Raw genomic sequence first — 26,929 nt, 5'->3', positions numbered from 1 at the left:
ACGACCACAGCGTTGATCGATTTTAGTTTTTGTAACTCATTTTTAAGGCTTTCTTGTGCGACTGGTTAGATATACTTTTTATCAGTGCACTTGCACAATATTCCAGGGACCGAAAATAACAGTTATATTTTTAAGAGTTAAATTTGGCCTAATGTTTTTTATTCCGAAATAAAAGTCCTTTCCGGATAATAAACAAACATAAATTAAACAAATTTGGTATCATATGAAAGAGGACTAGCTTTTAAACAGAAATAATGAACGAAGGTTACCACCTCTATTTAAAGTTTTTTTTTAATTAAGGTTTGTTCAATGGTAATTAATTAACATTTTTTATTGAAATGTTTTTCAATATTTGGCTTTTCTCGTTTAGACATATCAGTTTTAAAGCTATTTAAGTCCTCTTTCATTACATACCAAACTAGTTTAATTTGGACAGGCGGTTTGTTTATTATCCGGAAAGGACTTTCATTTCGAAGCAAAGGAGAACAGAGTAGGCTGCAAAGCGTGGATGACAAAAAAAATAGTTATCTTAGAAAAAACTAAAATGTTCTACGTAGCCCAGCCCAGAAACTTCGTTTAGAAATTTAAGCTTTCTAAGAACTCACCATATAAAATCCGTTACTTTTTTACTATAAGAGACATACACCTGAAATTTTGTCAACTTATAAACCAAGGTACAGTATATCTGTTTATGTTCAAAAATCAAATTGAAAATGAATATGGGCACTGAGTGCCCAACTTACGGTTCTAAGGGTAACCGAAATTAACTTCTTGTAAACTTTTCCAAGGTATTATCTCTGTTAAATACTATTCATCATTAAACATATAGTTTCGGCTATATTATGTTGTTTTTTTTTTTTTTTAGTTTCTAAATTATTAATTTTTATTTTTCGTAGTTTAGGATTCGCCGAGGATGATTAATTTATTAAAAAAAAATTAAATGTCATCAATTTCATACGGAATCTCTTCATAGCCAAAAGTACCGATACGAATAGGTATCGATACTTTAGAAATGATATTTTTAGGGTGTGGATACTTTCTTACGATACTACTTCCAAGTAAAGGTACCTGCATGGTATCGTTTCATCCCCACGTTCGTGGGTAACTGCGCTTTGACACGTTCTCCGTTTTTACGCCCGTGTGTAATTCCGCTTTTAAAATTTCAAAGTGAAAAAAGCAGCCAGGAACTGGGAAGTTTATATTACTGATTTATCGTTTTTCCATGCTGCTTTATATCTCTTAAAGATCTTCGAAGATTTCTGGCTGAAGTTCAAGTGATATATTGTTAAATTTTTTTCTTCGATTTTGTGTTTGAAAAAAAAAATCATGGAACGCTGCAATAGTCCCCAATACATTATTGACGCCAGCTATGTACATCGGAAGCTGCAGTCACGGCTGAGTTAAAACTATGTGGAGCAAAGTGCACATAAATAACAAGAGAAAAATCCAAAGCTGGCATTTCAGGGTACTATTTTTTATATATATAGGGAAATTTTGAAAGTTAGGGGGAGCGGGCGAGCCTCGAGCACCCCTCGCCCTACCTGGCTACGCCCATGACTGTAGTGTCTATGCGCCTTGCTGTTGTCAAACAAACGGAGTCTAGTTTTCCCTGCAAAAGCAATTCTTTGATGAACACCGGCAATATATCGGCACAATATTCCATTCATATGTATTGTGGCAGGAGGTAGCAAAGTGCAATTGTCTTTTGAAAGGCTATTACTACTATCAGTACTTCCGAGAAAGGGTTCGCTAATAAAAGATCAGCAGCATGCACAGTGAACGCACAATTTTCGTAATTTTCTTTACAAAGAACAATAAAAATATTGTAAAAAATAATTAATATTAACACTGCTTTCGAGCATTAAACAAAGGTATGGGTTTTTTTCACATGTAAATTTTCGCCAAAGAACAACAAATATATTTGTCATTTGTGGAGTAAAAAGGCGCCCGTCTAACACCGCCTGGGGAGTGGGGTGGTAAGTTTGGTTCAATTGACGCCCACCTGTGGCTTTCGTTGTATGCTAAAAACAACAACAAGAATATAACATTTACATACCTACATACGTTTTTGCACGCTGCGGCGCATACGTATTAATGTTTATTACAGAATTTTGAAGAGCGTCTGCTCATTTCAGAGTGTGTTCATCCGCACCATTGCCACCTACTGTGACTTAGCTTAGCGTGACGGCACACAGTGGTACAGCCCCATACATTTTTTGGAAACAATTTGAAGTAATTGGCGGGGATCCTCAATTTTTTGCATGCAACATTTATGGGCATAAATCAAGAAAAAAACGAAAAATTGGCGTGATCGTTTTATTTTAAAGCATATAAACCTAACTTTAAAAACGTCTTAAACGCCACAAAAAGTGCACCGGGCGCACCCAGAATATATTTTGGGAGGGGTTTATACTTCTAAAGATATATTATCAGAAAATACTAAAAATTCGCTTCAGATAATACGCTCTTCAAAATAATAATAAATAAATACACTTTTTAAAGTTTCATAAATTGCACTTTATTTACATAAAATTAACAAAGAACTCAAACATTTTTAACCGCCTTCAAAAAAAGGGGGAGGTTATCAGATCGTCTGAATATTTTTTCCTTTTTTATGTATGCTACCTTTTAATTTTGGACCACGTGAATATGGTACCTCAAGGGTCTACTCGTAATTTGGTTTAGATCGTGAAAACATTAACGGCAGTGTTGCCAGGTTTTCGGCATGAGAAAACGTCGCTCTTGGTCTGAAAAAACGTCATTTCCTACCCAAAAACGTATTTTCCATGTATGCACACAGAATTGTTCTTATTAAACTTTTATTGTATACAAAGGTACGTATGTACGTAAGGTATATTACGAACATATTTTCTGTCATTTCGACAGAGCACATTTAAAATTCATTAGTGGTATTCACCAAAGTGAGCAAGTAGCCTGGCACTCTGGCAAAACACCAGATGAGCTCACGCAATGCCTTTTGGCAACAATTTGGTGAATACCACTATTGCAAACTAGTTTGAGATCATTAATATAAAAATCATTTTATACATACACTTGTGATCAGCTGATTAAGTCATCATCATATCGATTTTGGCTGTTTTTCTTTTGTTTATTTAATGTTTATTATTTTTTCATAAAAGCCTAGCTCATTATATAACTAACAATATAAATCCACATTTCAAACTTTTTACAAAAAATATAAAAAATCTCCAAAGTTTCGGCTAGATTTTAAAGTTTTTATTCAGATTTATTTAGAACTTTTTTGAGTATGCAGTTTTATAGCCCATTAAATTCCAGGGTAATAATGTGCAAGCCTTAAGTTGCTAAATAATCGCGTTGATTTTTAATATTTTTTGCTTGTAGACATTTGGTTAGGTGGCCGATTGTCGAAAATGAGAACTTACGTTCTGCTAAGCAGGAACATAGTGCTTTTGCGATCGTGTGTGTTGCAATAGATCAGCTCTTCCTGATTTGGCTTTTAATATGCAATTGCAAACATTGGAATGAGCCTTGTAACCTCAAGTGTTTACACAACCAGCCTTTGAACGCGGGATCCTTAGTCCAACAATAAAAAAATGAGCGTACGCTTGGTTTGCATCATATTTAAGTCATATGTGTCCAAAGAATAAATATCTTTAGAGGCACCTGCTGCAAGAAACAAAGCTTATAAAGATTCAATTCTACTTACAAGATTTAGTAACAACTTTGGCGAAAGTGTGAGCGTAAGTACTTACTCAACAAGCAAATAATACGCTATACATTGAATATATTGTGCATAGAGAAAAATTACTGGGAAGTTAAAAAACGTCATTTTATACACAAAAACGTCCAAACGCCAACAGGATACAAAAAACGTTCAAATTACGTTACAAACGTCAACCTGGCAACGCTGATTAACGGTACTCCTTTATTTGTATATGAGAACCGAAGTCGGTTGGTTTTTTTCTTAAAAATTACTTGCTTGATAAAAAGTTCTATAAACATAAGATGCGCTCAACTTTCAAAAGTAATACAAAATGTTAAAAAAGAGTTTTAATGGGTAGGATCAGAAGGCGCAGCAGTTGAGCGCAACTGTTGCTAAAAAAATCAGTGCTCGTTATGTGTCAAATCCAATTCTCAACAACAACGCGTTCAGAAGGTGCAATCGCAACAGTTATTGAGCTGTTGCGCCGAAAACGAACTTTATATACCCCGCGCACGTATTAAATATCGTTTTTTCAACTTCCAGTAAACTGCAGATAAGTAAGAGTATTTTTCCCGATGTCAAAGAGTTTCGATAATAGGATATGAGATATTGAAATAATTGGAGCAAGTTTGGTGAAAATCGACAAGGGGGCTATCAATATTCACTTACATATGTATGTAGTCATAAATGGGTGGTTCCACGCCCATTTTAGAAAAATCAATAATATTGTGTCTTGTTAAGAGATTGTTGTAAGGTGGCGTGTTTAGTTATTGAAAGATCCGAATTTTCGTATTTCTGAAATTTACCTTTATATGGTAGGTGACGGTAATTTTAGTCCGATTTCAAAAATTTACAACATATCGCTTTGTTGAGCCAAGGTTGATAAATGTACCGAGTTTGGTAGAAATTGATAAACCGGTTACCGAGATACACATATTTGTGGTTTTTGACAAAACAACTTCTTTCGAGTGAGGTCATTTTCTCTTCAAAGCAATAATTCATTGAGTTCTCGAATGATATTTTTGTGTTTAGTCATTAATAGGAGTAGTTCAAGATGATATCTTAATGAAAGTTAAATAAAAATTTAAAATTTTTAAATGGAATTTCCTTATAATTGACTCTAAATTCCAACCTACAGAAAGCACAGAAGTTGTTTTGTCAAAAGTCCACAGATATGTAGGCCGGTGCCACGCCCATTTTTCCAAATATAAGGTCATTGTATATATCGATTTTGAGTAAATTAGCTTAAATAGTTACCAATTTATTGCAGTTTTCGTATTTCTGTAAATTACCGTGATATATGGGAGGTGGGTGTGGTTCTAGTCTGATTTCAAAAATTTTCGAAGGGTTTCTTAGTTAGGCTCCAAGCTATGTTCGTACCGATTTTGGTGGGGATTAGTGAAGGGCTACAGAGATACAGCATTTCATCGTAAGTGGGCCGTGCCAATCGCATTTTCAAAAAATTTCATAACTGTCTTATTTTATGCCAAAATTCTACTTCGCGTACCAACTTTCGACCATTTGAATCCAGTATTTACGGAAATATCGTAGTTTTTGCATATATCAAAAATGCCGTCATATGGGATGTGGGTGTGGTTATTGTCCGATGTCGCCCCTCTTCAAACCCAACTTATCTTGGATAAAGGGAAACTTACCTACCTAATTTCGTGGACATATCTCAATTTTTTCTCGAGTTATCGTGTACACGAACAGACAGACGGACGGACAGACATGGCTTAATCGATTTCTCTTTTCATTCTGATCATTTATGTATGTATACATTTGTCTATATCTATGTATATCGACTCGTTTTGGCTGTTACAAACAACCGTTATGTGAACAAAGTTATGATAATACCCTTGTGCACAAATGCGCTTGGATATAAAAATATTTCTTGTGATTTTTCTTGAGAGCTGGATTCTAAGGTTTAAGATACAGTTTGTATTTGACGTTATTCGCTTTAGATGGTTTGAACCGCGAAACCCACCCCTTGTGTGCGCTAATGCGTTGAATATATGAGTCCGAAATTTTGTCCACATGTTTGTATTAACGTTGTATATTGTCAACTGAAATGCAAAAAGACGTAACAACATCGCAAATGAAATGGAAAAAGTCGTGACTAATATTTTTATTTATTTCTTAAAATGATGTGGAGAGTTGTAATTCGATGACATTCATCATATAAATTAAAAAGTGAATTTTGAATTTTTTGTTGGTTATGACTTTTTGCATTTCAGCGATGATGTTTGTTACGTCTTTTTGCATTTCAGGTGACGATATGAACTCCAAAAAAATGGACGTAATCGATTTATTTTAAAGCAAACCTCCCACACAAACCTAACCTCAAAAATGCCCTAAAAACCACACCAATGAATATATGAGTCCGAAATTCAAAAAGTGGGCGTAATCGGTTTATTTTAACTCATACCTATTTACTCTGTATAATACCAATTTCGGACAAAGTTACATCCCAGCTAGCAAGATTGTAAATCTGTATGATTTTGGCCGATATCGGTAGAGAAACGTATGGAGAGGTTGACAGGAAGTCTAATCGACACGACGTGGGAAATTCTGACTTAATTACCGACGATTCTGACGTGTTTCTAACAGATGTCTGACCAAATAATCATGGAAAATAAGAATTATCAGACGTGTATACCCGAAATCGGCCATAATTCGATCAGACATATCGGATAAAGAAATAAATAAAATTCTCCAGATATTTCGCCCAGAAATCTGTACGAAACCTCTAAGACTTGCCTAAATAGTCAACTTTTTATTCCGACTTGTCTGATATCAGACATTGTCTGGCAAATGTGATAGCTGGGAATGAATTTTTCTTAGGCAAATATCACTTTGTTAGGCTAAACCATTCAAATATAAAAATTTAATATAAAAAAATTTTATTTTTTCACCTGAAATACCACTGTGCGGCATTAAGGCTGGGTTCTTCAAATAAAAAACAGGATTCAGAGACACAAATATGTATATACATATGTACATAGTATGTGTTTACATACGTGCACACATGGCAACGGATGTGACATCGTACTCAACGCTGCTTCATAGGATTTGGGGTGTTTGCACAGACAGGATCAAGTTGGGGCATACTTCATGAAAAAGCCATTAGTGTCGAAATATTTTGTTTTTGGAAGACTTGGCGATTAGCAAGTTTAGCAACAGTTTTAAGATGAAAATCACCATGAACCGTAATACTTTTTTGTTACCGTATACACGTCTGTAATTAGTAGCAAGAGAAAGCATTTTGAATAAAATTTTTAAATTTTTATTTTAATTTAGGATATATGCATACATAAATACTAGTAGAGCATCTAAAATATAAAATACTAGATTGCCCTCACCCGCTTCGCTGAGTGTATGAAATTTCTACGTGCTACATTGAGTAAAATTTATTTCAAGAAAACTCAATTAAAAAACTTAAAAAAAGAAGTCTGATGAGGAGATGTGGTGATCTCCGAAATAGCTGCTATAACTTCTACCGCTTAGACCTTGTTGCTTTTTCAATTTTTCCTAATAAACAATCGTGGTACAAAGCTCAATAAAAATATTAAAAATAAAATGTTAATAAGCCACAATAACATTGGCAAAAAACAAGAGGTTTAAAATTTGTTTAACCATCTTCAAAATATTTTCAAACAAAAACTTTCTTAAACTTCTCACTTTTCATACTTTTTAAATTAACTTATCCCCTGCACTCAATATGAGATTTTAAACAGATGGAAACCTCTTACATGTAGTTTTGAAATAAAGCCCATTAAAATCATTCCGATTGATAAACATATTGTAATAATTCATTTAAATTATTGAATAGTTTGAATTTAACCTTTTAAACAGTTGACAACCTTTTTAAACCTCTTTCGTCTGACACTCGTATTCAAAATCATTTCGATTCATACCAATCTTCTATAATCTATAATCTATAACAATATATATTTTGAAAGACGGAGGGCGAGGCACCTCCTATACAAACCGATTTTTTCTTACTGTATATCTCTCGAAGTGTTCATGGTAGAATACCGGAACTTGGTACCGCAATATATGAAATAAATCTCATACTCATGGAAAAAAATGGTGAGTGACATCCTCCTAAATGCCCGGACCGATTTTAACGAAGTTGTTTGTGTACTTTTGAGTGTAGTTTTACAATTTCACCCGCAAGTTGGCGCTGGAGTTCAGTTATTACTAAAAATCTTATTTATGATAATATTCAAAATATGTATTGGCAATACTATTGCCAGAAAAGGCTGCCTAGTGGCGCTGGAGTCATTACGAATAATCGCCAAGTTAGAAAAGGTGCCGTGGACAGTGTTGCCGTTTTAGCCCTTTGGTGGCTAGATTTAGCTACCACATACTTTTTTTGGCCACATAAATTTAAATTTAGCGCTTTGGAGAATTTATTCATACTTCGCATGAAAAAATTGTATATGCTTAATTTGATCTAATTTTTTTTCATTTGTGTAAGAAATGAATTTTTAACCAAGAACGACTGATATCTTATACATAAAAATAAGTGAACGTTTTTGGTGTGATCATATAACTTGAGAACGGCTTCACCGAATTCAACCAAATTTATGCGGCATATTCGGGCTATCATGCAGATAGTTTACGTGAAGTTTGCTTGAATTCGGAAAAGGGGGCGTGGCGCCTCTATTTTATATATAAAAATTAGTGAGTTAGCTTATAACTTGAGAACGGCTTCACCGAATTCAACCAAATTTTTACGGCATATTTAGGCTATCATGCAGATGGTTTATGTGAAGTTTGCCCGAATTCGTAAAAGGGGGTGTGGCACCTCCCATACTAACTAAAATTTGTATGTTGTATATCTCTTGAAATATTTGTGGTAGAGTACTGGAAGTTGGTATAGAGGTATATCAAATAATTCCATACTCATGGAGAAAAATGTGCGGTATTGGGAAAGGGGGGCGTGGCACCTCCCATCTTAATAAAAAAATAAGTACGAAATTCTCAACCAAATTTAATACGGATATCGGGCTATTATGCAGATGGTTATGTGTAAGTGGGTTCCCCGAAGTCGGTCCAGCGGTTCACGATATATGACAGTTTATGTCTGTCACATGAACCACGTATATGGTACAACAGCACATACATGAAAAATCGAAACATAGTGAAAAATTGTTGCTATAATGTGCTGTGCTTATTTTTTCTTCGGATAAATTAAGTCAAATATAAACATGGCTGCAAGTTTTTCAATAGGGATTTTGTAGAGCCAATGGAATGAAAGTCACCACAACACAACCAGGGGCGCACCCAGGAATATATTTTAGGGGGGTTTTATATTTCTGAAGATATATCACCGGAAAATACTGAAAATTTGCTTCAGATAATACCCTCTTTAAAATACATTTATGCAAGTTTTATGTACAGTATGTAATATATAAATAAACGTTTTAAAATTCATAAACTGCACTTTATTTACAGATTAACAGAACTCAAACGCTTTTAACCGACTTCAAAAAAAAGGGAGGTTATCATCTCGCCGGAATACATAACTTTGGACCACGTGAGCCGTTTTCAATAATCCTTTTTTTATTAGAAAGATAGTACCTCAAGGTCCCGTAATTTGTTTTAGAGATCCGATGATTGGATCATGAAGAAATTAACGGTACCCCTAAATTTGAATATGAGAATTGAAGTCGGTTTGTGTTCTTTCCTTAAAAACTACTTGCTTAATAAAAAGTTCTATAAACTCAAGATGCGCCCAACTTTCAAAAGTACCTAATAAAAAATTTAAAAAAAGGGTCAGTAAAAATAAATTTATTGATTCCATGAATTTTTGCACTTCTATGTTCATTTTTTCGATTTCTGGTTTTCGATAGATATGGTGATTTTTCACGATTGCTAAATTTTAGATATTAAAGATTAACTGAACTCTCAAGAAAAACGAAAAATTCATATAAAACGACGGGCGAGAAATGGAAAAGAAATTTTCTTCTAGCAAAATTTCTTAAATCAGTTTGCAGCTCTCAAAAAAAAAAATGCTCGTATATTTATTCCCTCATGAAAATTTACAGCAAAAGCAAAGCGCGTTTTCAAGCAACAGAAATTATAATAAATATTTCTTATAATTTCCTTGAGAGCTGGATTCTTAGCTTTAAGATACAGATTGTATTTGAGGTTATTAGCTTTAGGGGGGGTGTGAACCCCAAAACCCACCCCTTGTGTGCGCTAATGAACACAACATATCTGTCATTTCATCGTATTATCGAAAAGGTGGTGTACATTGATATTCGGTCTTTCTATTTTGGACTTTGGAGAATCAACACGTGTGTTTAATATTCTTAATTCATATTTCATTTTATTTTTTTTCGTCAATTTCAATATTTTTGCACAAATTTGTTGCAGCGAATCGTACGAAAAGTTTGAGTACACTGGAAATTTTCCATGCAGGTATTTTTCCTCATTGATTTATAGTGAACAAAACCATTGTGGAAAATTGTGGCTGTGTTGTGTTCTTTGGCTTTGAATGAAGTTTTTTCAAGTGGTCTTTTACTGTCGATTGTGAATTTCATTGAGTTTTTCGTTCGCTATTGAATAAAATACCACGATCCAGTCGTTCAAATATAGGCCGACGTACGCGTCTTGCGAACATGATGCTATCGCAAAGAAGATCGCAAAATGTTGAGGAGCACTCCCAACAAAATGAAGTACGAAGTGGTATGCGCAGAATACAGCTGTAGAATCACAGCGTCCAAGAAATCCACCACGAGCCAGTCGTTAAAATATAGGTCGACGTGCGCGTCATGCGAACATGATGTTAACGCAAAGAAGATCGCAAAATGTTGAGGAGCACTTCCAACAAAAGGAAGTACGGCGTGCAGGATTTTTCATTAATTTTTCAATATTTTTCAATATTTGGTGTAGAGAAGCACACCGGGGTACCGCTAGTATATTCATAAATGTATTGTAGGTTTCTTACATTTTTATACATACACACTGTAAAAGTGTTAGGCCTGTTAACTTATCTATTAACGATTTAACTATAGTTTAAAATAGATAAGTTTACGGCCCTTAGGGCCAGCTGTTCAGTGCCAGTTTAAACTCAGATTAAGGAAACTGAGTTAATTTACGCTCGCTAAATTGAACAGCTGGCTGACATTTGATTGGCTGATCTTAGTTTAAACCAGCCAGATCGGGCGTTTAAACTTAGTGTAAACCACGGCCGGGCACTGAAAAACTGGCCCTTAATATGGTTAATTTGTTAAATGGCTTATCAAGGTGATTGACCGTGTATGTTCTTGTGGTGTGATTGTACCAGCTGCTAGTGCGACTTCAAAAACTATTTGAAAATTTTATGATTGTCTGGGTGGTGAAATTAGCTCAATTTTCTAAGTAAAAAATATTTTGGCGGAAATTTCTTGCACTATATGAGTCAAGGCCATGTTTGTGGAATATTAAGTTCACGATATTGCAGTTTTGAATTAAAATAAAAAACAATGTTTAACAAAATGATAGAAAAATTATGAATTTTCGGCTCTTAATTATTTCGATCTTTCCTCGACCTCAGTTCTAACGAAAGAAATATTGTACCAGCATGCTGGTAAGTTATATGTTTCGAGCCTGATGGCACAAACACTTGATAGAGCCAGCATGCTGGTGTCGTATATTTCCCCTTTTGTACAAAAAGGTTTTGGTTGGATAAAATATTTGCTTTTTTAAAGAGTTCATTGTTTTTCTATACCATTACTTATTGAAAATGTTTACGTGTATACTTTTATATGTATATGTAAGTAAACAATTTTAGCTAAAATTTTTAGCCACAAAGACTTTTTTAGCTCTTTTTTAGCCCTTTTTTAAAGGAATTTGGCTACCACTAAAAATGATTCGCGGCAACACTGGCCGTGGATGGCATTTTAATTCGACCTGTTGCACCAATGAGTATATCGAACTTTTGTGTGTTTCTATTGGCCCAGTGGATGTGATTTGCCAGTATTATTATGCGTTAAAGCTTCATTCCGAGACACCAGGGTTGAGTTGTGCAGGGGTAAATCTCAAATCACCACCGATAAATCAAACGCCATTGCGCGCCTTTTACTGTAATACTTAATTTGTAATAATTGAATTTAATTTTTAAAAAGTTGGCAACCCTTGGGAAAGGCTAAAATATTATTTAAATTTTTAAACTAAACTTTTCTTAGCAATATTTCGTTAGACAACCATATTTTTATTATTGAGATTGCTTGCATATAATTAATTTAAATTTGGCTTTTCAAACAGGTGGCAACCCTTTTCAAAATATATTCGAACTACAGCTTTTAAGCTTCTTGACATCCATTTTTAATATAATTTTAAAATAAATAACTCCCTTAATTACAGTTGAATTTGATTTTTTTAAAAGGTGGCTGCTCTCATCCATGAGTAAATAATGATTTTATATATCTCCACACCAAGTTCCAGTAATCTATCAAAAATATTTCCTGAGAAATGCAGTATGAAATATTCTGTTTCTATGGGAGGTGCCACGCCCCCTGGTCTAATCGAGATTAAATTTATCCTATATTTTAAATTTGGCTAAATGACAACAGTGTACAAAATTTTATGATGATCGGTTGAGTAGTTAAAGCGTGAAAGCGTAGCAAACAAACAAACTTACTTTCGGATTTATTATATATAATAATAATAATAATAATAATAATAATAATAATAATAATAATAATAATAATAGCAATAATAATAATAATAATAATAATAAAAATAATAATAATAATAATAATATATAATATAATAATATTAAGTAAGGATAAATTTTTATGACCGCAAATGTATTTTCAATCATTTAACATGTGTGTCAAATTTGAAGTTCAAGGCCAAGATATTTTTTTTATCCAATGAGTTAAAGAAATTAGTATTTACCGTTTTCAAAGACAAATAAAAACCAAACTACTTAATGCAGAGTTTAACTATCTACATTTTTGTGGTGGCAAAATCATTATTTTTCTTTCAAAATGAAAGTATGTGAAAGTGAATGATAGCACGGGTTTTTATTTTATATGCCGAATCAAAGGAAACCGTTAATATTTTATGTGTTCCTTCGCCTTCGCGTGCATCTTAAAAATTGTGATTTCATAGTAAAATTTGGTATATTTGGCTAAATTATTTTCCAGCTTTGGTTTTGCCAGTGCATAAATTATTTTTTGTTAAAAAGACTCCCAGAAAACCCATTTATGATTGGTATAATTTTTTTGTAATCAAAATAATTTGTTGGGACATCGCAGACTCTTGGTTGCCTGTGACTTGATTGGTTGCTAAATAGATTGTGTGCTAATTCCTAGACATTTTCAATAATATTATTTTCTTAATTTTAACTCAAATTTAAGTTTAATATCACGCTCTTTAGTTTTCTGTGAATAGATTTACATACTAAGATGGCGGCGCAAATGACAAAATCTAGAAGGACTAAGGGCGCATGGGTTTTGGCGGCCCCTTGAATTTTTTTAATTCAAATAGAACTCTAAACTAAACACCTGTGCGCTGTACCATTTTATGATATGTGGGCCTGGGCGTGGCCACCCAATAATTATGTTTATCTAAGCTAGTTTAAAATAGCTTTAATATTTCACTTCTTTAAAAAATTAAAAAAATAGTAAAGAAGTGAGGGTATATGTAATTAAGCGATTTGTAAAAAAGAGATTCTGCGAAATAGAACAATTGCGCTATTTTTTATACCTACCTACCTAGCTACATGCATACAAAAATTAATTAAAATATCTACATACCCATATGCGCATACAGGCATACAAGAACTTGAGAAAAAATCATTACATCAAAAAATATATACAACTAATTTCTCAAACAAATAATGTGCATACTTCAGTATCTAACCTGTGTGATTTCGTTGTTTAGCCCCAACAAAAGCTCCTGCCAATTAAGAATTCAGACACACAAAAAAGCAGCAAAAGCTGATTAATTTACAATTCAATTCGACCTTCAGTGAAGTGCAAAAACTAAGTGAAGAAAAACTGTAACTGTACTAATTTGTATACAAATTTGCAAAATTTCCTGTAAAGTGGATAACGCGTTCGCCGTCGTTAAGCTTACGGCCCGCTCCAATATAACAACCATTGACGCTGTTGAGGGCGACGGCGACGTTGGCGATTACAATAATCACCAACAACTCGATCTACAACTACATTCAACAGCAACAACACAGCAGGAGCCAAACTCACCGCCGCCTCAAACTGAGCAACTACGACAGGAACTGGAACTGGAACAACAACAGCAGCAGCAGCAGGAGCGGCAATTTGCCACAACAGCCTTGCCATCCATTTATGAGCATCAGCCGCTAGGCGTATCATCTCATCCCGACCATCAGCAACAGCATCAGGAGCAAAAATTTTACAATCATTTCTATACGCATGACGATTTCGCACAAACCCTCTATCAACATAAGCAACAACAGCAGCAGCAACAGCCATATAGAACACAATCATACGAGCAGAATCAACAATATCAGCATTATACATATTATCGACATCAGCAACAAGCAACACAACATCAACAACTAAAATTACTCGAAATGTTTGCCCTGCAACCAACACCACCCATGGGCGCCGTTATTTCGCCCTGGTCGGGCACCATGATCGACCGAATACCGACGCTCGATGACATGCCGCATAAAGGTAATGAATTCTATACAATAACAGTAAATTAACATAATCCATCCATCGTAATTCGATTTATCGTTAAATTTCAAGAAAGATAGAAGAGAAGATTGCGTCGTGAGTCTGAGCGAAACCGTCTGAACGAAACGGCAGTGATGGTACATACTTTTTTGCAGAATTCCCATTCAACAAAAATAAAATCTCCACTTTTCCCTACGCGTTTAAAAATGTTTCCCCACAAAATTCCCTACAATTTTTATCTAATAATTCCATATCGATAGCTGAGTGGAAGATCGACCTATCTCGACAGCCAGTTCGAAAACGCTCTATCTCAAAAAACTTTTTAAGAACGCCCTATTTCAGAATTCGTTTCAAAAACGCCCTATCTCAGCTGCCGATTCAAAAACGCCCTATATCAGCATATTTTCAATACATTTTGAAGTGAGATAGGGCGTTTTTGAACCGAATTTTGGGATAGGGTGTTTTTCAATTAAATTCTGAAATAGGGCGTCTTGAAAAGTTTTTTGAGATAGAGCGTTTTCGAACTGGCTGCCGAGATAGGTCGATCTTCCACTCAGCCATCGATATAACATTATAAGAAGACCGAGAAAAATTTTTATTATAAGTTGTGTTGTATGTGTACATATCGATGCACAGTGTATCGTGTGGAACAAGATAGGTGGACAAAATTCATTCAAGGATTTCTATAAAAAGGTCTCTGCGTGGCTTCGGCTTGCCAGTAGTTATAACCTAACCTAACCTTCTATAAAAGGGTATCTTACTAACTTAAAAGATATGGAAATTGTTTCGCGTATTTTTCACAAATATGTGTTATTGTATAGCTGCGGGGCCTTTACCAAATTAAAGGCCAGACTTGTTACTATAAACCAAGGGGAACCTAGTCATTATACGACGACAACTGTTCGATTTACAACAAAATGGCTGTAAAACAAATGAACTAAAATACACCTTTGTTTCTTAAAAAATATAACTCACCAGTAGGCGTAAACAAAAGCACACCGGACTATGTTTTTCCCATTTGCGCATACTCGAAGCGTCCATAAATTTTTCCTGTGCTGATGGAAAATATACCGATTCCAATTTCAGCAACCGAAACATTTTGCAAAATTCGGAATAATTCCCACACAAGAACCAATCTGAAAAAACGTATGCTATATGGGAAACCAACATCTTAAATATAACTTAAAACGATCCGTAAATAATTTTGTCCACAACTAAAAAAGAACTTAATCCGGGCTCATGTCGCTAATTTTTGTCTAATCCACGTCTAAACTTTACAACTTACATTAATAATCCATACATCTTACTTTTAGAGCTGTCAAACAATCGATAGTCAAGTCCATCGATGTTTTACGATAGTCTTAAGGGTGACTATCGATACTATCGATAGCATCGACCCATTTCATATGTTTTTCTAAATTCATTTATTTTTCGTTATATTGCTTTTATAAATTTGTATATTTTAGCGGCTCACGGTTGCATTTTAGTATCGAGAAATATTGCTAGAAATTCATTCGCCGTGTAAAAAGTCTAAAAGCGATTTCTGAAATTTTCCCTGCCTTTCGCCTTTCGGAAATATATTGCATTGGCACGTCTGACACGCTCTTAAGACGGCAATGTAATTTCTGGTATTTCCACGCTTAAAATAAAAAATGGCGCTTTTAGAAATAATGCCATGAACCAACTAAACAAATCGCCCAGCACGGCAACCATGTGTTTGTAATTGCATTTGAGAAACAAAAATAATAGTTGATAACGTCATTTTTTAGTCGGCTGTTTCATTCACACGCATGGTTTCATTCCGTTTCATTCACATGGCGGCAAAAAAATTACGTCACTGCAAAAAAAATACTTTTTCTCGCGCTCCGTCCTGGATGATCTTTATTCGTACGTTCATGAAATAATGCTGCCAAGTTTTGTTCTCTTTGAACCAATACGTGCAAATGTCAAAAGCGCTAGGAAAGAGAATACGCTATTAATGAAACGATAGTGGCGATAGTACCAGAACTATCGATAGTTATTTCATGTGACCAGACTATCGATACTATCGATAGTATCGTCGATAGTTTGACAGCTCTACTTACTTTAGTTAGGATTACACAAGGATTATAGACATCCCTTAACAGGACTGAGGTTTTTTTGCTTTGAGTTGTGCCGCTTTTCCACAGGACCACATCATTATATGCAGGGAACTGTGGGACTCGGTGGCTTCTACTGATCGTAGAGACTTCTAAAATAAAATACTAGTCCAACTATGGGCCAAAACCACTACTTTGGAAGTCAAAAAATGAAATGAATTCGTGAATATACAATAAAAAACTTTTGATTAAGTACACTTTAATACATTACACATTTTCATATAGCAGCCTTAGATTTGCCAATAACTAGTGTTACATTTTTTGAGTATTAATTAAAAGGAAAAGTAAATGCATAAGAATTTCACACATTCGAATTTAAATGCATTTTCCATTAAATGATATTAAAAGTAAAAGCTTTCAGGTACAATAAATACTATATTTTTATCTTTTTAATAATATTGAATATGTAAAAGAAAACATTTTAGTTAAAAATAAAATGAATACTTTAGTTCATTTATGAGTGAAGTAAAACAAAAATAAAAGTTTTCATTAAAATAAATTAAATTCATTAAATTTGTACATTTCAGTCCTTTCTTTTTAAAGTTTTTTAAATGTAATAATTAATGTTTAAAATTTGAGATTTGGATAAGAATAAAACAAATAAATAATTCAAGCAGTTATTACAGGGGTGGGCAAGGCCGAGGCCGATTTTATTTTTATGAGAAGCTGTTTTTCATGGCAGAAATACACTCGGTGGTTTGCCATTGCCTGCCGAGAGACGACCGCTGTTAAGAAAAAACCTTTTTCTATATTTTTTTGCGATGTAGTTTTTATAACTTTCAATAATTATCAGGTACGCGAATATATGTAACTAATTGTGAAGAGTACAAAGACTCACACTTACGCTACGCGCACACTGCAGCCGGCATCGGCCGAATTGTGCTCGGCCGATATCGGCTATATGCGGGCGATATCAATAAACACTTGTGATTATATGAGCGCTTTCACACGTAGACCGATAACCGAACCGACATCGGCCGTTGACTTCCGTCAGTGATGATAAATTCAAACATGTTTGTTTTTCTCTTCCGATGTCAGGTGAAAAGTACCAAAATAGACTGCGAAAAATTAAATTATTGGGTGCAAAACAAAAAAAAAAAACCTATAAAATCACATGTTCAATTAAAATTTATCAAAATATTTCACTGCCTACAGAATTGAAATGAAAACTAGATTTGTGCGTACAAATACGGTCGGCAAATAATCTGGTTAAGGGTGCGCATCAGTTCGGCCGGTCAAATTGTTCGGCCGAAATCGGTCGGCCTATCGGATGCAATGTGCGCCTAGTGTTGTACGTTGTACCAAAAATTACGGCACACAGCTGTTTTCAACAGGTGTTTTTTTTTTTTATCTGGTACTTGTTGCCGGAATTCAAGCAATGCACTATGGTTTGGCGACTACTATTGATGGCCAATAGTCCAGAAGTAACCAAATTGATTTGAAACTCGGTATTTGGGGGTTTTTGTTGTCGCTGATTTCGAATCTGATGTCAGATTTTTTAAATTCAAAATGGTGGATCCAATATGGCGACCAAATTTTATAATTTTCTCCTGCTTACCACAAACTCATATAAAGGCGGGGTTCTTGAGGTCGCTGATTTTGAATCTGAAAAGGTTCGAACAAAAAATGCAAAAATGCATTTTTCACCTATTTACTTGCATATACTTCTTTCTCTTTCCTTGAAGTCGGTGTAATATTCTTCAGAGAGCACTGCTTTAATAACATTTTGTAGCAAAAAGTTTAGATCGGCGGTTTTTTGGCATCTTAGCTGACTGCTTCTTTTCAAATATATATCGAAAAGTACGGCAAAATTTAGGTAGAAGTTTTCTAAGAAAAAAGCCCATTATTCAAAAAATGCAAGCAAGTGCAACATGATTCTCACCCACAAACTCTAAATTAAAAATTTTCCTTGCCCACAAAGTTTAAAGACCGCTAAATGAAGCCAATTTTTTATAGCTCTATTTAAAGTGGGATATTATTGCCCAAATTAGAGTCCATTTTGAAAATTAATTTTATTTTATTTAGCAAGCTATATTCTAGCTTTGCTTTTGTTAATAAAACAAATATTACCTACATTATACTTTTCCATTATATTTTTTGAAGTATCTTTATCACTCCAAGACTTATTCCAATTCGAACTACAAGAATGCTGGCCACGAAAATTGTTTTTTTTTTTTACTTTTTGTAGAAATGTAAACTTTAACAGCTGATATCTCAATTGCAAAGCTTTTTTACTCCAGCGAATTTATTTAGTGAAGTGACGAAAATCATACAAATTATCGATACTTTAAAAAATGACTTTTGGCCAGAAAATAGTAGCTGCCAGACCATAGAGCAATGGCAAAGCTCTGTGTTGCATTTCCAATGCCTTATCTTCTTTTAATTCCAAAACCTCCAACTCTTCTTCGCTTTTCTTAAAAAGGAGTATTTCGGATATTGTAAATTTATCCTCAATTATCTATATATAAAAATGTGATTGTCTGTTTGTTTATTACTTTATAACTTCTGAACCCCGGCACGGAATCGCACACTTATTTGCTTTTACCCCGGGAAGGTTATAGGCATAGAGAAAAATGGACAGTACTGGAAAAGAGGGCGTGGCACCTCCTATACTAACTAAAATTTTAATGTTGTATATGTCTTGAAATATTTGTGGTAGAGCATTGTAACTTGCTGTTGAGATAAATAAAATTAATTCCATACTCATGGGAAAATATGGGCGATATTGGAAAAGGGGGCGTGGCACCTCCCATAGGCGTGAATTATAAAATCAGCTCTAACTTCGGCACCGTAAGTTACATGAGCTGGAAATTCGGTATGCAAACATATCTATGGTAGATGCTTATCTTAAGTATGGTAGAAATATCTATGGTAGGTGCTTATAGTAAGGTAAGTATAGTATATAAATGAGTTTGTAAAAGGGGGCATAGCACTAAACATAGGCTTGGAATTTTTTATCAGCCATAACTTCGGAACCACAAGTCACATGACCCCTTTAATTCCTTCTGACGTGGGTGAAACCCGCGGGTAAAAGCTAGTATTACATAAAAAAGGGTTTATGAAGTATGCAAACGTACATTTAAATAATTTCAAATCGGCAAATTTTGTTTCAAAATCTGCTTTTACATCATGTGCAATATTTTTTCTAGCCATGGAAAATGATGGAATATTCTTTTTTTGAGATTATGAATAAAAAGACGTAGTTTAGCTTCAAAACTTTAAATAATTTGCGACAAATCAAAAACATTTTTATTCTCTTCTTGTAGAGACAAATTCTAGTTTTGCAAATGTTCCATCATATAGGTAAAGAACATTAAGTCAGAAATCCAATTTTCATTTTCCGATTGCGGGTAATGTTCCGATTTCAATTTGCGTATGTGTATATTAAAAGAATTAAATAAAAAAACAACATAATGGAAAAGAATGTCCAGCAAATAAATGTGTATTTTAAAAAGTAAAAAGAGCCAAAATGTTCTAAGCAAAGAGAAAGTAAAAAGAGCCGCACTTTGCTGAGCAAAGGGCCGCATTTGGCTCAAAGATCCGCGTTTGCCCACCGTTGAGTTATTAATATTCTTAATTGTTGTCTATACTTTGGCTTCTTGATTGATAATTGAAATTAAACAAATAATTATATTAATCGTGTTATTAAAAAAAGTAAAATTAATTGAAAATGATCAAAAATAACAAAATAATGAAATTGTTGTTTAAGTAATTAATTATTAATCATTAAAAAGGTGCTAATATCGGTATTTAATCATTAAACGGTTATGCAAAAAAAAAGCTTTAATTAATAATCATTATGAATATTAATCATTATTTAACAGGTATGGTATATGTTAGCCGCCGTATCCAATAAATAAAAGGCTTGCGAATTTAACCAGTGTTTGAAAAACTGTCAGCATAGCAGCAACAGCACTAAAAAACCTGCTGTTGCTGTGCTGCGAAATCAATTCTTTCCTCTTGAAACTCTTGTGACTTTGCTTTACTGCGCACATACCCAAAGCTAAAGCGCAGCACAGCTGAAATGTGGGTTTAACTTTGCTCTTCTGTTGCTTTGGCTGCGAAATTTCAAACAGTTCAGCCACAGAGCAGTCCCTATTCGCTTTTTATGTGCTGTCGCTTTAATTGCCGAAGCTATGTACGAACAGCACAGCACAGCTTTATGTTTATTATTTATTTATTCATTTATATCTCATATGAAACGCTAATTTCTTACTGACTACAGAAAGGAATTGCTTAGGAACTAGTTAAAATAATTATACAGTAGGCTCCGGACAGCTCCAGGCAACAAAGGCGGGTCCAAGTTAGGAATATTATTTAATTCAGACAGACAGCTTTGTGTGACATCAAGGCGCACGCCATAAATCGGAGGAGAAGCTCGGCAAAACACTAACATATGTGTAAGCGCCAATCTATTATTATTATTATTAATTGCCACACGTACGGAAAAAAATTATTAGTGCGTGCGAAATATTTTATATTACTACGAAAATATTTAATTTGGAGCAATAAGTGCTATTTTCTGTGCTGTGGACATCGTTTTTTGAAGACCGTCTTGAAACGGTCTTGTCGGTTTACGCGAAAATTGTAGTGCGTCAATTCACCTAATAGCTCGGTAAGCTGCAATCACTGTTTTTAAACATGAGGAAAAAACAAGGAGATTGCGAAAATAATCGCCAGAGGAGATACAATGCGAGCAAGTTGACGGAGGAGGAAATCGAAGCGTTGATGGCCTCATCTGAATCGGAATTAGAGTGGGACGAGGATCGCGAATTTGATAGTGATGATAGCCTTTTAGATCCAGATTTTCGTCCTGATGATTCAGTGGAAGTAATGCAAGATGGATTCGATGCGGAAATTTCTACTTGCTTGAGTGAAATGAATCAAGCTGATCCCAGTGATGCGTTTATTAATTCAGGGGCCTCTCCAATCGACATTAGCGATTTCGGTGATGTCGTTGAGAGAGTATCACCTTTGGCAGACGACATACCTTCAACATCAGGGGAGGTGTTGACCTAATGGATGGATTGATGGGGAGGTATCACATACGGTTGAAAACACGTAACGCAATGATAAAAATATTTTATCACCTCGTTGATATGACCATAACAAATGCATATATACTGCATAGGAGAATCAATGCAAACGTTTCAGTCAATGATTTGCCGTCGTTAACAGAATTTCGTGAATCAATTGCATCTGGCTTATGTAAATATAAACAGAAAAATGTCGGAGACCGTCAACGGGTGCGACAGTAACTAAATCTGATGTTGGTAAAAGAGGTAAAATACCGTCAGATGATGAGCGATATGATAAGTTTGATCATTTTCCAACAATGCTGGGTGTAAACGGAAAGAGATGGTGTAAGCAGTGCAAACAATCTGATACGCAAATGTATTGCATGAAATGTATCCTCAATTTGTGCATCAAGCAAGAGAAAAACTGCTTTTTGACATTCCATACACAAAATTAATTTAGATTCTAAGTCTTTATAGTATTTTATATATGTAAGTTTTGATAATCGTTTTAATAAAAAAAATGCATTTCCATAAAATATCTCTATTCAATAGCTATTTTTTATTTTTCGTCTAACCCGATAAGACCGTCTACAGGCGGTCTTCCCTTTTTCTATCATTACGGCTAAACTAAACGAGATAACTTAAAACTGAGTTCAAATTTGAGTTCCTCGTCGTAAAATTTATATATACCGATTTCTACTCCCTACTGTAGGTCCAATCTGCCATTTGGAAATATTTTGATAATAAAGATATAGCAAATTTTAAATGAAATATATTAGAAATACTAGCGGTACCCCGGTGTACTTCTCTACACCAAATATTGGAAAATTGATGAAAAATCCTGGAATTTTTCTATATGAAGATTTATCATTCGTTTTATTTCAAAATGTTTGATTCTTTATTTTTAATCTTAATCCGACACATTTAGATTTACAACATTTTTTGTTTTTACATCTTGGGTATGAATAAATAAACAATTTGGAATGCCAACTCTTGAACAGGCCACGTATAGCTGTCCGTGCGAAAAGCACGGCTCCTCCAAATTCAATCCGCATACTTGAAGAGTTTGTCCTGGCGCCTTGTTGACGGACATGGCAAATGCTAGACGCACTGGGAATTGTAAATGCTTGAATTCAAACGTCATGTCTGTTTTTATCAGTGGAATACGTGGTATGATCACAATTTCACCTTTCGCTTTGCCAGTCAATATTGTTGCTTCAACTAAATTCGCCATAAATTTTTTTACTGCCAGTCTTGTGCCATTACACAGTTCTGGAGCATTTAAATTCCGAGTAAAATAATTGATGAGCCGACCTTTAAATTCAAACAATATGGTGGCATACCAGGCGGTTCCATTGAATTCAAAAATTCGACTGGATAATTCACTGCGTCATCTTGATTCATTGCGTTGTCAACAGATTTATATGTTGTCACTCCATATGGCAATTTTTCTAGAATTTGATAATTGATAGAATTGACATGCACATTTTTAGTGCCAGTATTGCGCGTTCTCTCAACCAATCGTGATACAGGTAATTTTGAGCAATATTTGGAAACACGCATTCAATCAATTTTTCTTTTAATTGGAGAATTGTACAAAAATTCTTCGGCAATGTAATCAAGCCATTTGTATTATCGATTCGAACTTTGCCATTTCCGATCTCTAACAATTGCTTCCAGAACCGATCTTCAAATCGATTATTGTGCAGTTGAACACGCATGTTTATGTGTAATGTCAATTTTTGCACATATCGCCACAGAGGGGAAGACATCAAGCATGCATTGATCTCATCTGCCGGTGTTGATCGTGGAATCACGGGCAATGTTTGTCGAAAGTCACCTGGCAATAATACCAAAGCACCACCAAAAAGCTGCTGATTTCCACGTAAATCCTGCATTGTGTTGATTCTTCAAAGTCCAAAATAGAAAGACCGAATATCAATGTACACCACCTATTCGATAATACGATGAAATGACAGATATGTTGTGTTGTGGTGACTTTCATTCCATTGGCTCTACAAAATCCCTATTGAAAAACTTGCAGCCATGTTTATACTTGACTTATTTTATCCGAAGAAAAAATAAAAACAGCACATTATAGCACCAATTTTCCACTACGTTTTGAAACTTTTCGTACGAAATGATGCAACAAATTTGTGAAAAATTATTGAAATAAATTCAATTGATTATTATATTGATTTATTTGAGCTCAAGGCCGGGTTGAAATAAAACAATCTGTTTTTGTGTTTTTTTTTAAATCGTATATGTTAAAAAAAAATCAACTACTAATTGAAAACTATGTTGCTGCCATGTTTATACTTGACTTAATTTATNGCCCTTTCCAAATTTTGGCAAACTCCACATAAAATATCTGCATGATGGCCCGAATATGCTTTATGAATTTGGTTGAATTCGGTTAAGCCGTTCTCAAGTTATAAGCTAACTCACTAATTTGTATATATAAAATACAGGCGCCACGCCCCCTTTTCCGAATTCAAGCAAACTTCACATAAACCATCTGCATGATAGATCGAATATGCCACATAAATTTNTATACTTGACTTAATTTATCCGAAGAAAAAATAAACACAGCATATCATAGCAAGAATTTTTCACTATGTATTCGATTTTTCATGTATCTGCTGTTGAACCATATACGTGGCTCACGTGACAGACTTAAACTGTCATATATCATGAACCGCTGGACCGAATTCGGGCACACTTCACNTTTTCCGAATTCAAGCAAACTTCACATAAACCATCTGTGTGATAGCTCGAGTATGCCGCATAAATTTGGTTGAATTCGGTGAAGCCGTTCTCAAGTTATGAGGTCACACCAAAAACGTGCACTTATTTTTTTATTTAAGATGGGGAATATGGAATTATTTCTATGTCTCTATACCAATTGCAGTAATCTACCACAAATATTTCAAGAGATATACCAGATGAAAATTTTTGTTAGNTCACGCCCCCTTTTCCGAATTCGGGAAAACTTTGCATAAACCATCTGCATGATAGATCGAATATGCCACATAAATTTGGTTGAATTCGGTGAAGCCGTTCTCAAGTAATATGGTCACAACAAAAACGTTCTCTTATTTTTATATTTTAGTTAGTATGGGTGGTGTCACGCCCCCTTTTCCGAATTCGGGGAAACTTAACACAAACCATCTGCATAATAGCCCGACTATGCCATATTAATTTGGTTGAAATCTTGCACTTCTTATTTATATACAAGATGGGAGGTGCCACGCCCTCTTTTAAAATACCGCCCATTTTTCTCCATGAGTATGGAATTATTTGATATAACTCTANGCTAAACTAATTACATACATATGTTTAAGTGATTTTCGACTAAATAACAATAGTCGATATGAAAAGTTATCTTAGCTTGTATATTTAAGTATAGGCTTTGCAAGTTAATATCTACATGCATACATATGTATGTATTTGTGTGATGAAAGACATGAGTATATGTTTACATACATACATATTTACAAATGGCAGTCGTTGAGAACTGTTCAGAAATCTGCGACGAACTTCACAGCACAGCAACAGCCGAAATTCCTTTTGCTGTTGATTTGCGTTCGTGCTGTGAATGTCTTCACAACACAGCAACAGTCGAATNTTGGGTTGAATTCGGTGAAGTCGTTATCAAGTTATAAGCTCACACCAAAAACGTGTACTTATTTTTATACNAGTCGTTGAGAACTGTTCAGAAATCTGCGACGAACTTCACAGCACAGCAACAGCCGAAATTCCTTTTGCTGTTGATTTGCGTTCGTGCTGTGAATGTCTTCACAACACAGCAACAGTCGAATTGTATTTTTTCTTCGTACTGCTGTCGCTTTACTGTCGAGCTGCTACTATCTTGGCAGCAAATCGACAGTACAGTTTAATTTTTTTGTTTTTACTTTCGCTTTGCTGTTGGCTTTTAAAATTCTCACAACAACAGCAAAGCCGAAGCAAATGAAAAAGAAAAATGAGAGCAATTTGTGCGCGCTGATGCTGGTGGAAACCTTTTATCTCTATTGCGCAAACGATTTTACACGAAGGCTCAAGCGAATATGCATACAAAGAGCAAAGGAGAATGGCGCACTGCAGTAATTTTTACACGAACAATTGCAAAGAATACTCAAGAAATTATGGTCTAATAGCTGCAGATGTGCATTTTACTAAAGATGTGTAAACGTAGTTTCCATCCATTATTTACCCATAAAGGGAGCGTGCGGTGACATCCCCGCCACCGTGGATCGGTCCGATTCACCCACTTCAACATCCAAGACGGCAGCCTTGGAAACATCACGCTGCTTGATGCCGGTGGAGGTTTGGATATCTACTCGCCTAATTTCGCCATCTCGTCCAGGATGCAGCTTCTCCACTTTCCCGCGAACCCATTCTCTACGCGGCACATTGGGATCGCAAATAACGACGAGATCACCCCCCTGGCGTTGGCCTTTCGCACCATTTGACTCGCCTAGTTAATGTAGGCAAATATTCTGATACCCAACCCTTCCAGAAGTGATCCCTTAATTGTCGGGAAATACGTCACTGTTGACGCAAGACACGCGTACCTTCTAGTACATCAGCTGCAACTGGAGTTTGCACTGTGTTAGCGTATTCTAACAAAAAATCGTTGGGTGTTAGCGGCTGCTCCTGGTCAACCGAAATTGGCAAGTGAGTAAGTGGGCGCGAATTGACGACATTTTCAGCCTCGATCAGGAAACAGTTGAGCGTATGTTCGCGTGGCGCTACTTACTTGAGGGTGCGACGCAGTACTCGCTTGATAGACTGCACCATCCTTTCCCAGGCGCCTACTTAGGTTGGATTGCACGGCGCGTTGAACACCCACTCGACACCTTTCTGCGTTAGTTCACCCTGCACGCGCTGACAATCGAAAATCTCCTTGAAACGTTTGGCTTCGTTGTCGGCCCCGACAAAATTCTTGCCGTTGTCAGACCTAATGGGCATAGGCACCCCGCGCCGATTGATAAAATTGCGGATAGCTATTATGCACGAATCTGTGCTCAGGTCATGCGCGAGCTTCAAGTGCACGGCGCGCACAGTGAGACAGGTGAAGATCGCCACTCATCTCTTTTCGGTATTCCTACGAAGGGTTACTGTTAGCTGCCCGAAATAATCCAGTCCCGTGTAGCTGAATGGCCTCACATACGCGGTAAGCCTATCGATTGGCAGGGGCCCCATAAGCGGCGCGACTGGAGCGGCTTTGCTGAGGCTACATACTTGGCAGCCGGAAATCACGCTCCGTAGCACAGTTCGTAAGCAAAGTACCCAGTAAGTCTGGCGGATTGTGCAAATTGTGGCTTCTATGTTCTGATGGCGCATTAGGTTGTTGTTGTGGGCTACGACCAGCTTGGTGAAAGGGTACTTGGACGGCAAAATGATGGGACGTCTCGCACTCAT

At 35.4% G+C, this 26,929-nt stretch overlaps 2 protein-coding genes across 10 annotated transcripts in view; both read left to right on the top strand.

Annotated features, from left to right (window-relative positions):
• The window catches only part of ey (eyeless), a 405,615-nt gene that overhangs the window by 24,891 nt on the left and 353,795 nt on the right, over nucleotides 1–26,929 (top strand). For 7 of the 9 annotated variants that reach the window (XM_017632808.1, XM_017632838.1, XM_017632816.1 and 4 more), the window contains exon 2: nucleotides 13,571–14,346. The exons of the other annotated variants lie outside the window; for them this stretch is intronic. In XM_017632808.1, the coding sequence (XP_017488297.1) occupies nucleotides 14,244–14,346 (103 nt within the window). In that variant the 5' untranslated portion in view covers nucleotides 13,571–14,243. The remainder of the gene's footprint in view (nucleotides 1–13,570; nucleotides 14,347–26,929) is intronic. 9 annotated transcript variants of the gene reach the window in all.
• On the top strand, nucleotides 10,370–14,232 carry LOC108376540 (G-box-binding factor-like). Its single transcript, XM_017632763.1, has 3 exons — nucleotides 10,370–10,436; nucleotides 13,735–14,137; nucleotides 14,181–14,232. Exons 1-3 carry the CDS (start codon nucleotides 10,370–10,372, stop codon nucleotides 14,230–14,232), a joined length of 522 nt encoding a protein of 173 aa, XP_017488252.1.

This window comes from Rhagoletis zephyria, unplaced genomic scaffold (assembly GCF_001687245.7).
Source record: "Rhagoletis zephyria isolate East Lansing unplaced genomic scaffold, Rhagoletis_zephyria_1.1 Rzeph_scaffold_00100, whole genome shotgun sequence".
NCBI classification, from domain to species: Eukaryota; Metazoa; Arthropoda; class Insecta; order Diptera; family Tephritidae; genus Rhagoletis; species Rhagoletis zephyria.
Note: the sequence above shows the minus strand (reverse complement) of the source record. Positions and strands in the feature narration are given on the sequence as shown.

Excerpts from the sequence above, each read along its gene's own strand:
- LOC108376540 (XM_017632763.1), top strand. The coding sequence starts at position 10,370 with ATGAAGTACGAAGTGGTATGCGCAGAATACAGCTGTAGAATCACAGCG. Across the intron at positions 10,437-13,734 it reads GTCCAAGAAATCCACCACGA|TGGATAACGCGTTCGCCGTC; the intron begins GCCAGTCGTTAA and ends TTTCCTGTAAAG. Across the intron at positions 14,138-14,180 it reads CAACAACAGCAGCAGCAACA|CATTATACATATTATCGACA; the intron begins GCCATATAGAAC and ends CAACAATATCAG.